We start from the raw sequence: 17,974 nt of genomic DNA on the forward strand, positions 1-17,974 counted from the left end.
CTCTGTGCTGAGTGAGTGTTACAGGCAAAGGTGCCATCTTTTACAAAAGATGAACAAAATCTCCGTCTGCTCTCTCGATGGTCTTAAATGATCACATGGTAATATTCATGGGATAGGAAGGATGTTTTGCTGCTGGGGCCAACAAACATTTATCCCTCAAATAAATGAAAGCAAAATATTGCCGATGCAGGAAATCTGAAGCAAACATGCTGGAGAAGCTCAGCAGGTCAGGCAGCAACTGTTAAGAGAGAAGCAGACCATGCGTCCTTCAAATACACATTACCACCAAAACAAGAACAGACTTTAATCTCACTGCTGTTAGTGGGACCTTGCTGTGCACAAATTCACTGTCACCTTTCACTGGTTAACACAAAGACTATACAAGAAAAGGAAAAGGTTTGTGATGTTTCAAGGTTATGGGAAGTGCTGCAGTAAATGCAAATGTTTCCTTTTAATTCCATTTTGAAATATGTAAATGTGGACATTTAATTTGCACATCAATATGTTTAAGTATTCTAATCCCCATGTTGTTATAAACCATGGAAATATTAGTTTTATTTCCATAATGGCACTATGGTTGACTAAAAACTTGGCTAAATATGTTGTTGTATTTATGCAAGTGAGAATACAGACAAATTCTGAAGTGCAGGCAGATACAATTACAGTCTGCTGGCCGGTCCGAGACATTTCTAAGGTATTAGTAATGGTGCAAAACAAAATAAGTACTAAAACATTCATTACAGATGCATACTGACAAATGGCACTTTTCCAGAGCCTACATGATTACTAAATATGGAATGTCAAATCAACAGGTGTAGTAATTGATATCCCTTACATAGCAGATAGGAAGCAGATGGGGAAATCATTTTTAAAAATGCATATATGTTAGCAGTAAACCAGCCCCAAGAAAAGGTGTGACACTTAAAATGGGCACTCAACTGTAGTCATGCTTTTGATGAACTTCTAAACTCTGACACATTCTACTGAATGTAAAGGAATGATTGATCAGTAACATTGGGATCAAAGTGAGTCAGAGTCACCAGGAACAAGGCAGTTAGTGTACTAGGCTTATACAAAGAGCTTTGGTACTGACTTTCATTCCATTAGATCAGGTAACTCCGATTAATGTGAAACCTGCTTGTCGTGCGAAACAGAAAACCTGTTTGGATTATACTGTGTAGGAGTAAGAAAACAAAAATTCAAGCCAAGCTGAAGAGACCTTGTGCTGGAGTTGATTCTAGGCATCAAGCTTTAACAGCTGGCAAACCAATGAGATTATAAAGATTGTCTGCTGTTCTCTTCAGATGAAGAGGACACTGACTGCCAGATGTCTCTTTCCGAAGGTAATCTTGGAAAATTAAACCAATAATGGTAATTGAATTGCCATGGCTTCACTCCAGTTCTTTCTGCAATTTGCTATGCTATTAAACGGTTAGATTCTGCAGCTTGAACGCCAGTATAGAAATGTCAAAAGTCTGACAATTTTTTGTTGCTTTTAGTGAGACAGGCCAAAGGCACTGCTCAACCTTGCCAATTCCCCAATAATTTATTTTTCATATTCATGCTGGGCCAGCATTTACCGTCCATCCCTAACTGTCCTTGATGTGGTACTGATGAGCTGCCTCCTTCATCGGCTGCAGTGCATTTGGTGTGACACACACAGTGCTGTTCGGAAGGAAGGTTCAGGATTGGACCCAAACAAAAGGTGAAGGAATGGTGATATAGGTCAGGATGGTGTGTGACTTGAAGGGCAGCTTGCAGCTAGTGGTGCTCCCACCCAGCTGCCAGCCTAGTCCTTCTGGATGGCAATAGGTCATAGATTTGGAAAGTGGTGTCAAAAGAGCGTGGGTGACTCTGTAGTACATCTTGTAGATGGCCCCACTACTGTCACTATCTTACCACAAAAGAGATGTTACAGCAGAACCTTTGAAACAATGCAGCAACTTAAGAAGGACATACTTGACAGTGGATTCACCCTTCCACCTGATTTGGCGCAAGTACCTCCCCAGAAATCTGAACCACTTTGTCTGTGGGCTTCCTAATCTGTTAGTCACCTATGAGCTGGATTTTGCCTTACATTGAAGGATTATTTTATTTCAATTGATACGTGGCATTGACTGCATAGTTCATTCAGCTCCTAAATTTCATTCATTCTCATTCAGCCCCCATAAATATAAAGCTTGATATCTATGTCCTTTTTTTTTTGTTTGCTCCTTCATGCTCATCTAGCTTTGTCCTTGATGTATTTCTGTTAGTTCCTCAATCACTTTGTAGTAGCTAGTTCCACACCATAATAAACAGTAGGTTGGAAACTATTGAGTTAGCAAATCCAACAACATATTTTAAAATTCTGTGCATGCCCAAACCACCCCACCACACACACCCCTCCCCTGTCATATAAAAAGAGTCCTGTTGAACCATAGAGCTGCTGTCTCAGAGAGAGATGACTGGTGGTGGTTTGACCCAAGGATCATCACATCTCAGTTGAGGGGAGAAGTTGTGGAAAGTGGGATGGTCATGGTAACCTCAGCTAGTGTGAGAATTGAACTTGTGCTATAGGTGTCACTCTGCACTGCAAACCAGCGGCCCAGCTTTCCTCCCACAGTCCAAAAATGTGCAAGTTAGATAGGTTGGCCATGCTAAATTGCCCATAGTGAGCAGGGATGTGTAGGTTAGATGGATTAGCCATGGGAAATGCAGGGTTACAGGGAAAGGGTAGGGGGAAGAGTCTGGATGAGATGCTCTTCGGAGAGCTGGTGTGGACTTATTGGCCAAATGGCCAGTTTCCACACTGTAGGGAGTCTATGATAATCATAACACATTTAAAGCCAGCCCTTGGTCTTCCTGTTGTTTGTTTGATGATAAGTATAATTTTCCAGTTTTGATATAATTTTTGTAGATATTTTTAGCATTCTCTTCAGTGCTTCTATATTCTTTTTGTATAATGTGAAGAGCGGAATGGTGTAACCTAACTAAATCTTCTAAACAAAGTTCATTTAACTTTGTTGCTTGTAAAATTGTTTCCCACTAAAAGTAATGCCCTATGCTATGTTTGATGCTGTTTTTGATTATCTTATTAACTGAAAGTGGTATGCTTAATTATTTGTATAAATGCATTCCCAGATTCTTTGGCTTCTCTAACTTAGACATTTGTTCTTGTTTACTAAGATATATCTGGCCTCCTCAATTTTCCAGCTGAAGATGTACTACCTCATTCTTATCAAGATTGAAAATAATTTGCCAATGATGTAACTGTTCTGCAAGTCTGTTAACATCTTTTATTTTGCCTTCCTCTAATGATTATTGCTCTCAATTTGGTATTTTGCAAATTGTGAAGATATACTTCTGATTTCCAAGTACAAAACTGGAATTGATTCATACGCAACAATTGTCCCAGCACAAATTCCTGCTGAATTGCACTCCCTAAATTTTATAGTTGTTAACACAAGCAAAAATATTGTGGAAATTCTGCTGTACCTGCACTGACTTATTTTAGTTTGGGATTCAAGTGTAGGATTACTCGATTGGTCACAATAAACCAGCTTCATAATTATTGATGCAATCAAGAATATATGCACTGCTTCTGGTACAAAAATAAATGCATAATTAACAACCAGCTATACTGAAGGCTGGGTTCTTTAAGATAACCAAGCAATCTAATCACATGCTTAATTAGTTCAATTTTAACTTGTTCCAAAGCAACTTGAACAGGAATCTCATGTTACATTGGGATAAGTAAACAAGCCGTTTAACATTATCCACTGTCTTTATCAGGATCATTGATCAGTCATTACCAAGTTAGGGTGTCCCATTACCCATCATAAAGGATGGATTTAAAGGAAAGCGGTTCGTTCTGTTTCAATAGTCCTTCCATTAACAAGGAATGTCACGGTTTGTGCCATCTTTTTTTTGGAACAATATTTTGTTCATGGTGGTGGTATCCATACAGCATCACCAGTAGCTATACTCATATGCCTATGCCTCAGATTTATCTGATCACTGGGATTATTTCTGAAAACAATCCTTATTTTAAAAATTCCAAAACTATCTTGGGATTCATATTCTTATTTAGACAGCGACCATATCAAGTTAATAAATAATTTTTTTTTGACTGAAAACAGAAACATTGAATTCATAAAGAGAAAACTTTTCAGAATATGTTCACTCTCCAATTTCCATATTGTTAAAATGGCAACAAGAATAGGGGATTTCAAAACTAGGGGGCATATATTTAATGAGAGGAGAGATACTTAAAAAGATACGAGGGGCAATTTTGTTCTTTGCACAGAGGGTGGTTTACATGTGAAATGAACTTCCTGAGGAAGTGGTGGATGGGAGTACAATTACATTTAAATACATTAGGATAAGTACATGAATAGGAAAAGTTTGGAGGGATATTGATCAGGTGGGACTAGTTTACTTTGGGATTATGTTTGGCTTGGACTGGTTGGACAGAAGGGTCAGGTTCCATTCTGTAGGATTCTATGATTTCACTTATGCTGTCCTTGATTTTGAGTTGCCAGCGTAACTGACAAGACCAGCTTTTATTGCTTTCTGGAGTAGAGTAGTGCTGGAAAAGCACAGCAGTTCAGGCAGCATCCGAGGAGCAGGAAAATTCGACGTTTTAGGCAAAAGCCATTCATCAGGAATACATGCAGAGTGCCTGAAGGGTGGAGAGATAAAGGGTGCTTTTCCAGCACCACGCTACTCCAGAATCTGGTTTCCAGAATCTGCAGTCATTGTTTTTACCCAGCTTTTATTGCTTATCCTATTTGCCATTGGGAGGGTCATGGTGAGTACCTTTTGGAATCATTGCAGTCCTCTGGTCTTCCTCTATCCTAAATCCCCAATTGCATGAGGGCATGTAAAATAAACACTACTTGTGTTGTTCTTAAACTTGCACCGAGGTGGTCGTCCAGTCTTCGCAAAATCAGAATCCATAAAAGCAGAGTATGAAAGAAATATGTTCCAAGTGTTATGAACAGGTGGTGACAATAGGGAGAGTGACTGATTTTAAAACTAAGCTTGTCCCCAGATAACGGCCATCATAGATTCATATAGTCACACAGCACGCAAACAGCCAAATATAATCCCAAGCAAAACAAATATTACAGACAGTAAGTAGCCAGTTGACTATGTTTCTCCATTGTAATCTGAATGTAGATTACAAGTGTGAAGCCATCTCCAGCACTTTGATACCTCTTTCATCTATTTATGTTACTATTCATATTGCCCTTGACAGCACTCTCACTTTATAAAGTCTTGGATGAGTTTGAATTAATGATTTAGTTCCAAACATTCATTTATCCTGTCACTTGAAGACTCATAATCTGGATGAAACAACTTGAATAATGCATCTTTCAGTTGGTTGTCTGGAGACCTCTATATTAAAAACATTAGCAATAGTCTGCAACATTGCTGAAAATTATAGCCAGCTTATTTCCCCCTTTAAACACAAGATAAAACAAGGGTGTAAATCTTAAGCTTCATTTGGATCCATGTTAGAGTTTTGAATCATTTGATCAAGACTTTTGTATACACCACATAGCCTTCTTTAGAAAAAAAAACTGATGGAATAAACAACAGGTTATAAATATGAAATTCAAAAAATGAACAGTATTGTGACTATAATCACCGGATGGTGTCTCTCAGTATAATATTAAAAATGTTGAACTATCCTACTTAGAAAGCATTTTGAGGAACATACCTTATAGTTTCTGCACGACGGGTTGAAAGCATTTGTCCCACAGACGAATAAGGTGTTATCGTTTCTTTTCAGAAGCAATTTAATGAAATTGTGACATTCATCCTAAGCCAACAAGAAAAAAATTGCTACATTATGGTCAATTTACAGTGCAAATGTTTCATTACACAAATACTACTGGAAGCTGTGCCACTAAAAATGCCTTCATAGCAAAACAACAAAATGACAGTTTCTGCCTCTAAGGATTCACCACTGTAACAAACCAAGCCATCAACTGGGGAGCTCATTAGGAGATAACTGATAAAGCCAGTGAATCACATTAATGACAAAATCAAAAGGTCAGAGATTGCAACATATGATATCAGACAGAGCAAGTCTTATGCTGAAGTGGCATCCATTAGGGAAATAATACCTGCTTACCTTATGCTTTCCCTTCATTCTGCATATGTCTATGTCAGCTTGTTTAGATCGCCATGTTAACTTCTGTGATGAGAAGAACCAGATTGTTAAAAGGTAGTATTTCACACATTTTATCAGCTACCCCCACAGAATATATAGCAGCTAATTCCGTTTATAAGCGGTGTTAGAAACATTGAACATATAACAACCATGAAAAAATCCATTTTGTGCAATGCCATTTGACAGACTTCCTTGAATCATAAAGAACAAAATTCCTTTGGTAATGCCGCAAGTAACCAAGACCTGAATTTTTGCAATGAAGGGCGGCATTCCCAGTTTAGCCAAATTAGTGCTGCAGACCAGTTGCTGGGAGTCCCACCTATTAACCCAGCAATCACCGTTTTATTCCCCGTTGGGCGGTGGTTAAGACGACAGGAGTGGGTTGTACTTTGCGCATCCACTGCTCACAGAAGCAGTTGCACATGCAGCTGCCCTCAAATCAACTTTTGAAACTTCAATGTCCAAACCATGACTTGAGTCCACGGACAACTTTGGGAATAGTGAAGTGCCCTTTGGGATTGGGAAAAGTGGGCAATAAAAAGATAAATTATTTCTCTGTTCAGCTGTAATGGGAACCATTAAGCTAATTGGGATGATCAAGCTGCTGGGATTTAAATGTGAACTTCACATTTTTGATAAAAGGAAACTTTCTGCAAGTGTAGAAGCTTAAATCAGTGCTTGCTCTGACACTGTCTGGTATTATTACGCTTATGGGTATCATTAGCGCTACATGACAGATCTCAATCTATTTTCACAGTGGGGTGCCAGTCAGCCCACAGTTGGATTTTTTTTGAGTGGGGTAAGGGTTAAAAATGTTTGGTTCATTTTAAAAACAAGGAACAAAGTAGTTAAAATAGTGAAAAAGTGTTTCTTTTTAAATCAGTTATCATGTTTTCTCAAGTAATCAAAACTTAAGAATTTTATTTTACTTCATCTCCACATGAGTTCTATGCACAGTAGATTGGTAGCAAGGGTATAAGAGCAAAGTGTGGTGGATGTGGGTGCATGTCTTGGCATTAAATTGGCATTGGGGCTATAGGGTCTTGGTGGTAGGAATTATCTGATATAATTTGGAATGGATGGAGCATGGAGACTGAGGATTGGAGGAGTAACATTTTCTATCTTTCAAAAAAAAACAACTGCAGCTAAAGGATAAACCAGATGTAAAAGTTGAAGTTCTAAATTGGAGAAATGCCAATTTTGATGGTATTAGGCAAGAATTTTCGAAAGCTGATTGGGGGCAGATATTCGCAGGTAAAGGGACGGCTGGAAAATGGGGAGCCTTGCAAAATGTCCATATTACAGAGGAGGAAGTGCTGGATGTCTTGAAATGGGTAAAGATGGATAAATCCCCAGGACCTGATCAAGTGTATCCTAGAACTCTGTGGGAAGCTCGAGAAGTGATTGCTGGGCGTTTTGCTGAGATATTTGTATCATCGATAGTCATACGTGAGGTGCCGGAAGACTGGAGGTTGGCTAACGTGGTGCCACTTTTTAAGAAGGGTGGTAAGGACAAGCCAGGGAATTATAGACCAGTGAGCCTGACGTCAGTGGTGGGCAAGTTGTTGGAGGGAATCCTGAGGAACAGGATGTACATGTACTTGGAAAGACAAGGACTGATTAGAGATAGTCAACATGGTTGTGTGTGTGGTAAATCATGTCTCACAAACTTGACTGAGTTTTTTGAGGAAGTAAGAAAGAGGATTGATGAAGGCAGAGCGGTAGTTTTGATTTATATGGACTTCAGTAAGGTGTTCGACAAGGTTCCCCATGGGAGACTGATTAGCAAAGTTAGATCTCACGGAATACAGGGAGAACTAGTCATTTAGATACAGAACGGGCTCAAAGGTAGAAGACAGAGTGTGGTGGTGGAGAGTCGTTTTTCAGACAGAAGGCCTGCTGTCAGTGGAGTGCCACAAGGATCAGTGCTGCGTCCTCTACTTTTTGTCAATTACATAAATGATTTGGATGCAAGCATAAGAGATACAGTTAGTAAGTTTGCAGATGACAACTAAATTAGAGGTGTAGTGGACAGCGAAAATGGTTACCTCAGATTACAACAGGATCTTGACCAGATGGGCCAGTAGGCTGAGAAGTGGTAGATGGAGTTTAATTCAGATAAATGTGAGATGCTGCATTTTGGGAAAACAAATCTTAGCAGGACTTATACACTTAATGGTAAGATCCTCGGGAGTGTTGCTGAACAAAGAGACCTTGGAGGTTCATACCTCCTTGAAAGTGGAGTCGCAGGTAGATAGGTTAGTGAAGGTGTTTGGTATGCTTTCCTTTATTGGTCAGAGTATTACAGGAATCGGGAGGTCATGTTGCAGCTGTACAGGACATTGGTTAGGCCACTGTTGGAATATTGCCTGCAATTCTGGTCTCCTTCCTATTGAAAAGATGTTATGAAACTTGAAAGGGTTCAGAAAAGATTTACAAGGATGTTGCCAGGGTTGGAGGATTTGAGCTAGAAGGAGAGGCTGAACAGGCTGGGGCTGTTTTTCCCAGGAGCGTCGGAGGCTGAGGGATGACCTTATAAAGGTTTACAAAATTATGAGGTGCATGGATAGGGTAAATAGACAAAGTCTTTTCCTTAGGGTTGGGGAGTCCAGAACTAGAGGGCATAGGTTTAGGGTGAGAGGGGAAAGATATAAAAGAGACCTAAGGGGCAACTTTTTCACACAGAGGGTGGTACGTATATGGAACGAGCTGCCAGAGGATGTGGTGGAGGCTGGTACAATTGCAATATTTAAGAGGCATTTGGATGGTTATTTGAATAGGAAGGGTTTGGAGGGATATGGGCCGGGTGCTGGCAGGCGGAACTAGATTGGGTTGGGACATTGGTCAGCATGGACGGGTTGCACCGAAGGGTCTGTTTCCATGCTGTACATCTCCATGACTCTAAGTCCTGGACTAAGAAAATGGACTTGTTCCAACAGCCCCATCTGCATCCTCCCCCGAATGAATACCCCAACGTCCAGGGCACTTTCTCCTGAATTAGATTTGGAGAATTGGGAAATTTCTCAACTCTGTATTCCTGGCCTGGGACTGAGATATCAGGCCTAAATTTATATACAATACTGTATTTTAGCGAGGTTGCCTCTGTAATAATCATTTCACAAGGCAAAACAATATATAAAATTAGAGATTAAATATTGTTCAAACTATGAATTTGCTAACTGAATAAGTAATTTTTGAAAAACACCCTGTGCCTCCTAAATAGACCATAAAACACTTGAATACATAGGGTTAGCACAACTGCAGCATTGGTAAATATATAGTTTGCTTACTGAAACATTTTACTTGAATAAAACTTGCCATAATGGCAATTAATGACAATAATAGATTTTAACTTTAACATTATGTGATAAACTCCTTTCTCTTGAATGTATTTTTGTGCTAACAAAACCAATATTGTGTGAACACTGTAACATGCAGGGCACAGGCAGTTCTACAAGGTTATTACATTTAAAATTCCACTGCTGATTTCTATATTTGATTGTTCCAAACTATTATCACATTCATTTTTTACTGAGCAATAAGGGTTGGGTGCGCTGCAGGGTTGTCAATGGGTCACTCAAAATAGTTCTGGGGCCGATGGGGGGGGGGGGGGGGTCACTAAAAAGCAGTTTCCAGATCACACTTAGTTGAAGTAGTCAGACAAAAACAGAAGCTGCATGCAGAAAATAACTATTAAGCTGTGCGGCTGAAAAGACAACTGAACAACAATGGGTCTGTGTAGTTGGGCAGTCAATGAGAAATCAAACAGCAGTTCGATGACTCTACACTGTTAGAACTAAGGAAGTAGTAGCCCAAGGACTTACTAGGCAGCCAAGTGTTGGAACCAGAGCCCTGGAAATGTCCTGGGACGTGTGGACATTCAGAAGAAGCTGCCTGTCAATAAAAGTTCAGCGCAGCTATGAGGGAGTGTGAAGAAAACTCACAAGCAGTATTTGCTTTTTACAGCCAGGTAAGAGCTCAGAAATAAGTCCAGGTATGAGCTAACATGGATGCATTCATGGTTTATGAAAAATAAGAGTTGTGCCCGAGTGTAAGAGCTGGTGTGCAAGAATAGCACAGTCCCAGAAAATGAAGGTGAACTACTGTGTGCAAACAATTTATGGGCCAGTCTGTGACAGAGTTTGTTTTTAAGGCTGGATCAACAGAAAAGCAGCAGCATAATCTTGTGGCATTTTAATAAGGACTGGTGAACAACAGCGTCACGAACAGTGGGTGTGGATGTGGGTGGCGGTGGCAGGCTGGGGGCTGATTGCACATGTTATTTGACGTGGGGTATTTGACCATAGGTAATCTGCTGCCATATTTGTATTGTTATTTTTGCAAATGTTGGAATATGTAAGTCATATCTAACTTTGCACACTTTAAACAATTCTGTTTGGTCAATGATCTTTGTATGTTTAAGTTATATTTGTAATAAACTTGTACTTTGTTGTTAACTAAAGCTGACTCAATTGTTCCTAAAGGCTAAACCAGATATAGTCTAAAATCTACGTCACTGGCTGTATCACCACTGGTTACATTTAAAAAAATGCTGTGACTAGTGGAGGAATGGGACTAGAAGCAGTTTGACGCTTTAATCCAAATCTTGGTCGTAACAGTCAGAATTTCCCTCAAAACTTGCTCATACTGAAGATTTTAGCTGTTCCATCTAACCCATGCTTTACTGCCCATAGTTCAATTCACAGTACTCGTGCCTTATCTGGATTCTGCATATGGGCCTTCATGTTTAAACTGAGACAGCACAGTCACAGAAACAAAAGAAAACACACGCTACTTACTTTGTTAAAATTAATCTGCTCTGTGAAGGATGTATCCATTTCAACAGTGTAAATATGGTCTCTATAAATAGAAGAATCTACATGTTCATTTCAAGCTTTAACCGTAGTCTGCAGAATCTTATCGTACTCAACAGACAGCAAGCCAAGTGTTGCAATCATTCAATTTGAAATGCCTCACCACATAATAATACAACTATTATAAATACATTCAAAATGACTTTGGTCAATGGATTATTCATAAAAAGGCAGCAAATTGGTTTCCCAATAGCTCAGTTTATCCAGTGAATAGCTGCGCCATGCTGAACAGAAGGGTGCTCAGATTTGAACTCTGAACCGGACTGACATTCCTGACCCTGCTCACAGGGCATCAATTCCTGTCAGAAACCTATGTCCATGAATGTCAGGTGAGGAAAGGATCAGTTTCAGCTGTGATGTCTTCCCTGTGCTCACCCAAATCTTTCCCCATGGTCAATGTGGCTGCCAATGTTCAACATTCAGGTTCACTAACAAACAAAGAGCACGTGGGTCAAGACAGTTAAAGGCATAATGTATTGAAAGCTCACAGAAAAGGATCAATGCCTTCTAGAAGAGATTAAATAAATGTAATAGAAAAAAAAAATCTGAAAACTTAAAATAATTTACGACATTTAATACATCAAATTGAGAGTCGTAAAGTGTGTAGTCTCCCATTTTATAGATAAAATAATTATGGTCCTTGCACCATTAATGATTCAATGGATGCACTGTGTCTCTCCCTTATTTACTTTGGACTAAAATGTGTTCCACTCTTCTTTCAAGTCACCATTTCCAATCTATACTGATGGAATCAAGTGATCTGCATGTGCTCATTAAGTAAATTAGAAACTACATACTTTGGAGAGTACCTGAAGGTTTTGGCATTCAGCACTGAATTTTGAGCATAGCCCCTGCTGATAAGATCATTTTCACTAATGTAATAGTAGAGAAAGAAGAGTCAGTATATAGCTGCACATCAACGCAGAATTGCCACAGATGCAACTTCTCACACCTACAGCACACCAATCTTTCCATTATAGAATACTGACAAGTACAATTAGATCTCCTTCATGTAACCGTATATGGAGAGGTGGACATTGGACACCAAAGCTGAATGAAAGATGAACAGTAAATCTGAAACCCCTGGCTGTGCATTTTTAAAATTCACCCTTGCATATACCCTTAACTTGAAACCTTCCTAGAGATGATATCGTCTGACTTTAAGTAATAAACAAAACACTGTTTATACTTGACAAGGACATGCTTAAAGTGGCAAATTTCTTTGCTGAAAATGTTTGAATAAAATTGCAATGTCGACAATTGCAAAGCATTTTCAAGCCTAGAGTCTAATGCATTTCATCCACTCACTCAAAACAATACACAGACAAATAGTCCATTGTCTTTGCCAAGTTTCCTTTGTGAAATGTCAAATTGCTTATACATTGCTGAGAACTGCACTTTCTTTACAAATACCCACCAATCCTCCAAACAGGGAAAACCTTTAGCATGCCAGGTGCAAAGCTATTTTTAAATTCTACCACACACATTCCCTCTATGACAGCAGAATAGGCATAAATGTTGCCTAGGAGGGGAAAGAATACTTATCTCGAACTGCTAAAACAATTGCTTTACTTTCTATTTGGATGCCATTAAATGGATCTCTGTATAAAATCTGACTGTATTCCAATCGTTGCAATTTAGAAATGCATTTGGTTGTGGGCATTCTAATGTGTTACTGTATCCAGACACTTCTGTGTTTTGACAGATCCAATCAGTACAGCCAATTATTCAAATTGGTATTTATACAGCACAACAATTAATGTGTAATCTCAACTATAGTATTATTATTTTTATATGAAATTAGGCAATGGAAAATAGTTACTGTGCAACTATTTCCAGGAGATCAGAGATTTTTTTTCCCCACAAAAAAATAAAAAGGTCCAGTTTATAGCACATACATACACAATATCCAAAAGTCTTTGTTCTGCTGTCAGCCAGAGCAGCAGTAAAGTTGCTACAACTCTTGTCAGGATCCTTGATTGGATCAGTGGTTGGAATGGGGAGAGATAGCAGTAAAGAGAAGAGGAAATAGCTAAATGTTCCTGTCAATGCCCATCCAATGAACAACTGCCTAATTGATGCCCATATATCTCAGCAAATTTTGAGGGTTGGGGGTGGTTCTGCTGGGAATGAACAGTGCGGCTCCTGCCTCTGGTTTAATTATTTCCATTTAGCAGAAAGCAATATATTGCTTTCTTTAAAAATAATCATTCCAATAATCATGTTTTTCATCTAAACCTTTGTAACGATATTAAAAGACAATTATAGGATCATTTGTGTTTTTTTAAAAAAAACCTGATATTTCAAGATGTGTCTTTATATTTCCACTGTCCAATGGAGGATAAAACAAATTTGATTTCCTAACAATTGTGTTCTGACCTATCTAAAGGGACTATTTTCACAAATGCTTTGTTTGCAAAACAAGCTTTTTAAATAGTGCAACATTTTGAATTATGTCAAACAACATCTACATGCTATTCACACTACTACACAATGGGAAAAAAATGTTTCCTTTCTCCAAAAACAGAATATAAACTTGCTTTTTGTGCTCGTGACAGAACATATTTAGCAGATTATCTTTGCCTTAAAGTAGCTTATTTAAAAACGTCTGTTAGTAAGCATTAAAGAGCCAAAGGAACACTTTTAGTACAGTCAGACCAGTGCCTGGTTACCATCCAATTGACGTAAAGATAAATTACTCATCTTCCCTTCCTTTATTTTCTTTTTGATACACCTCTTCGCCATCCAACACTAATTGAATTATGGTAGATGCCATGATTCAAATAACTTTCCTTTTGCAGTATCCAGCTTCCAAATTGAATTTAGCTCCCATAATTTTAACTCGGCAGTAAATGAATGCCCCTTGAGCAAACATGACCTTCTACTTCCTGCACATGATCCCCCTACATTAGTGCAAGTTTAAAAATAGCACTACATCCTGATTTAAATGGACAGAATCCTCATGGAGTTGAATCTATATCTGAGCAGCAATGCTCCCCATAAGCTGTATACTTGCGTGGTCACACACCATGATCCTCCACTGTATGACTTCCCCTCTGGTTTAACTACACTACTCAGATGTCCATGCAAGTACCACAAACATGAAAGGACATTTCTAGGGAGGAGTAAGAGGGTATTTTTGGCATGGTGACATGTTTCACACTATCATCTAGATTGTGAATAGATCACTGTCATGAAAATAATGATATTTTTGTCTCAGGTTGCATCCTCACAATAGTTTGTCACAATATGCTTAAGGTAAAATATGTAATGAAGGCAGAATGTTTATGGATATATTAACATGTTATTAAAATGTCTATGAAGTAAGAACACAACCTCACAGGGTTAATTTCGATATAAAGCAACAGCAGAAGACGGATGTTAGTGATCAATCACATGTTTAACATCTTTCTTTTTTTAAAAACTGTATTGACTTCATTAGACTGATATAAAACAGGCTGCAAATTTCCATCACGTCTTTCACACCACAGGAGGTAAAGATGTATCCCCACTGTCCAGATTTGCAAATGTAATAACAGCAGCAGCAATTTAAAGCTGGCAGCAAAGCTCAACTTTGATATAATTCACAATGTAAAGAGAGTCTCCAGCTGACCTTGTGTCAAATACAAACCTGAATGGAGTTGAGGCATGTGTCAACCACAAGCTAACTGAGGGGAGAATAGGCTCAAATTGACCTACACTTGTACCTTTGCATCTGTGTATATGTATATGAAGAGCACCTAAATATCTTGGAGATCAGAGACTCACCCTGCAACCTTCAAAGAAAAGGACACAAAAACTACCTTCTATTGCTGCAAACACTTTTCCACTAAAAGCCTACTGCCTAACAATGCCATGCAAGGGTTGTACTTCAATTAATCTCATTATATGATATAAGCAGCTAGAGCCACTTTCTTCAAACTAGTCAGTAAATTGAACTCATGGTTTGACAGGTTAGTGAAATAATACTTACCTAGCAGCAATGTAGAGTGTTCGATTCATTTTCACAATCAGCTGAATGTCCAGCTTGTGTCTTAGTGTGTTATTTCGTCCAGGTTTGTGACCCAAAAATACAGGATAATGTTTTGTATCTGTTAAAGAGAGAAAAAGCATGTGACCCAATCAATTTGTGAATTACAATTCCCACACTTAGTTCAACACTTCTGGTACCCCAAGGCAGTTATGTAATATCACAGCAGATTTCACACGCACTCATTCCTGTAATCCTTGTTAAAAGTCAGCAGGGACACTAATTCCATTGCAAACTAAAAATTCTTGCTTAGGAGGAAATTACATTTCACTTTTTCTATGCTTAAAGACATTTAACTAGTTCTAGGCAAAAGCATCATGTGCCATTGACATTTTGCATTTGTTAAAATTAGCACATAATAAAATTTTACTTGAAAACTTACAGTTGCCATGTGCAATACTGATTGGCTCAGAGTCTTCGGGGAAACCAGCCCCAGCAAAATGTAGTAGCGAAAAATATAGCAGCAAGGCCTCAGGCTTCATAGTAGCACAGCTAGCTCACCTCTTATTTTCACTTAAGCCTGAAAAAAAAGGGGTAAAGTAAATGTCAATTTCACATCCACTGATGAACTGTAACTATGATTGTTAAAAATTATGATCAAAAATGGGATTATATTGCATCTTGCACATGTACCCATTGTTCAGAGGTCAATAGATAGATAGGGAAAAAGAAAGAAAGAGAGAGAGAAAAAGAGAGAGAGAAAGTAGAGAGAAAAAAAGAGAGAGAGAGAGAGAGAGAGAGAAAGAAAGAGAGAGAGGAAGAGACAAAGAAAGAGAAAGAGAGAGACAGAGAATAGAGAGAGAGAGAGAAAGAAAGAAAGACTGAAAGAAAAAAGTGAGGGGAAGAGATGATAGTTAATCTCCATTCCAAAATTCCCTAGGTGGTTGAAGCATTCCCACTGAAAAGAACAGAAATGAGGAAATTGCTTGTCCACAAATTCCAAGTTCCTTTCCGTAGGTCAAACCATTCACACAACTGCAAATAAATCAAACAAGAAGAGTAGAAACAAAAAGGAAGGAGTTAAATGGACCACAGTCTTCAAACTTAGTGTCACCGTCTTGTTGACACTAATTGGCTGAAGAAATCTAGCCAAATGCTCTTTTGCATTAACTTTTAATCATCAATTGAGAAATCATTTTAATTTACATTCTTCTGGGACCTGTACAGTTTCATAACTAAAGTCAACATTGCACCATATTCAAGACATAACTTATTATGCATTCAGACCATGAATAATGGTTGAGAACTGTACAGTGCAAGATGATATCTGTACATAAACCTACCCATCTGCCTTGGGATGACTATTGAATCAGCACGAGAAGCTGTCCCAATGCTCCTCTGACAGGGATTGTAACCTTCATGATTTGATAATAAAAGGTGCTAACGAGGCACTGATGTCTGATGTAGCTGCAACTCTATTATCTTAAACCAATACATGCAAGTACAGCTCGACTGCTGTCATATGACCTCCTGCAATTGAAAGGACGATTGTAAAGAGGACAGATCCGATACGTTCAGCAAATGATACCCAATGTAGACCTCAGTCCAATGGAGTTAGGGCTAATAATGTCAACAAGTTCATTAAATTAGTGTTTTAAAAGGATATCAGTAAGTCACATGTTAATTTGCAAAAATCTGACTTTGATTTGGATGTGACATGTTCTAAACTGTACGTCTCAAGAAACTCTTAAATTAGCACAGATCTACCTCAACTCCTGCTCTCATGCCCAAGTGTGCTGTTTCCTGTTCTTGAAAAAGATGTGCGCACTCTGTCTGCAAATCCTATACTCTTTGTCTAAATGATTGCTTGTACCCACCCAGAAATGGCTCAACTTCTGTTTCTTGTTTTTTCAATCTTTCTACCGCGCCCATACAAGAAGCGAAGGAGGACAATATGATTTTGTAAAGAAATAAATAAAGGACAAAATAGTAGATGCATATAGCAGGCATTTGCATGCAATTGTATTGTTAAAATAATACCTTATTAAGTCTTGAATTTTGCTTGCTACAGGCATTTGATGTTTGGAAATGGCCATTGTAGAAGCTGATAGCAGGGGTATTGGGAAAGCGGTGGCCATTTATCAGCACCAGATAGCTCCAATAACTTATGCAGATAAGTGTACAAATATCAGATTCTTCTACAAATTCCTCTGAACCTACTATATATTCACATACCTATAGTGTTTCAATATCCTATTTTCATGCACACCTGAAGATATAAACCGAAATGTTGTAAAATTATAATAATGACAGGCTAAAGTTCCACATGCTCTTCAAATGTTATGAAGAGCAAGGATGGAAAAAACCTGCAGCAATGTTGCAATTAATGTGATCTTATGCTTTTTACAACCTTTTACAATTAGTTCATAAAATACAACATTGTAATTGTAATGCAGAAAATGTGATAGTCAAAATGCACATGAAAGCCATGTAAACTGAAATGAGATAATGACTAATTTTGTTATAATACGTAAATATAAATACTAGCTTGGATGCCAGAAGACGGATAATCTGTCTTAGTTTATTCCAAAGATATTGCGTCAAAAGTTATTTTCTCTCTCTCTCTCTCTATATATATATATATATATATATATATATACACTTAATGCATTGAAATAAAGGTCAAATGTGTCCTTTATTGCTTGACACTTTCATAAATTTATGGATCTCAGGAGGGAGCCTGAACCCACGAAGAGGGGTCACAGACCTCAAAGTATTAACTCTTTTTTTCTCTCTCCACGGATGATGTCAGACCAGACTATCTCCAGCAATTTCTATTTTTGTATTTCGCAACTCCAGCATTTGCAGTTCTTTTTCTATCGAACCCAGGACCTTCTGTTTCAAACATGAGAATACAACTAAATAAAACACAACCAATCATTCTCAACAGCACTGTCTTGTTTCAAA

The 17,974-nt window shown here is 38.3% G+C and overlaps 1 protein-coding gene across 9 annotated transcripts in view; it reads right to left on the reverse strand.

Moving 5' to 3' along the window:
• The window catches only part of sema6a (sema domain, transmembrane domain (TM), and cytoplasmic domain, (semaphorin) 6A), a 150,081-nt gene that overhangs the window by 41,502 nt on the left and 90,605 nt on the right, over positions 1-17,974 (reverse strand). For all 9 annotated transcript variants that reach the window (XM_072584241.1, XM_072584293.1, XM_072584279.1 and 6 more), the window contains exons 2-6: positions 15,450-15,587; positions 15,011-15,128; positions 10,963-11,023; positions 6,125-6,187; positions 5,708-5,809 (exon numbers count right to left, since the gene is read on the reverse strand). In XM_072584241.1, the coding sequence (XP_072440342.1) occupies positions 5,708-5,809; positions 6,125-6,187; positions 10,963-11,023; positions 15,011-15,128; positions 15,450-15,549 (444 nt within the window). In that variant the 5' untranslated portion in view covers positions 15,550-15,587. The remainder of the gene's footprint in view (positions 1-5,707; positions 5,810-6,124; positions 6,188-10,962; positions 11,024-15,010; positions 15,129-15,449; positions 15,588-17,974) is intronic.

Source organism: Chiloscyllium punctatum, chromosome 2, assembly GCF_047496795.1.
Source record: "Chiloscyllium punctatum isolate Juve2018m chromosome 2, sChiPun1.3, whole genome shotgun sequence".
In the NCBI taxonomy this organism is placed as follows: Eukaryota; Metazoa; Chordata; class Chondrichthyes; order Orectolobiformes; family Hemiscylliidae; genus Chiloscyllium; species Chiloscyllium punctatum.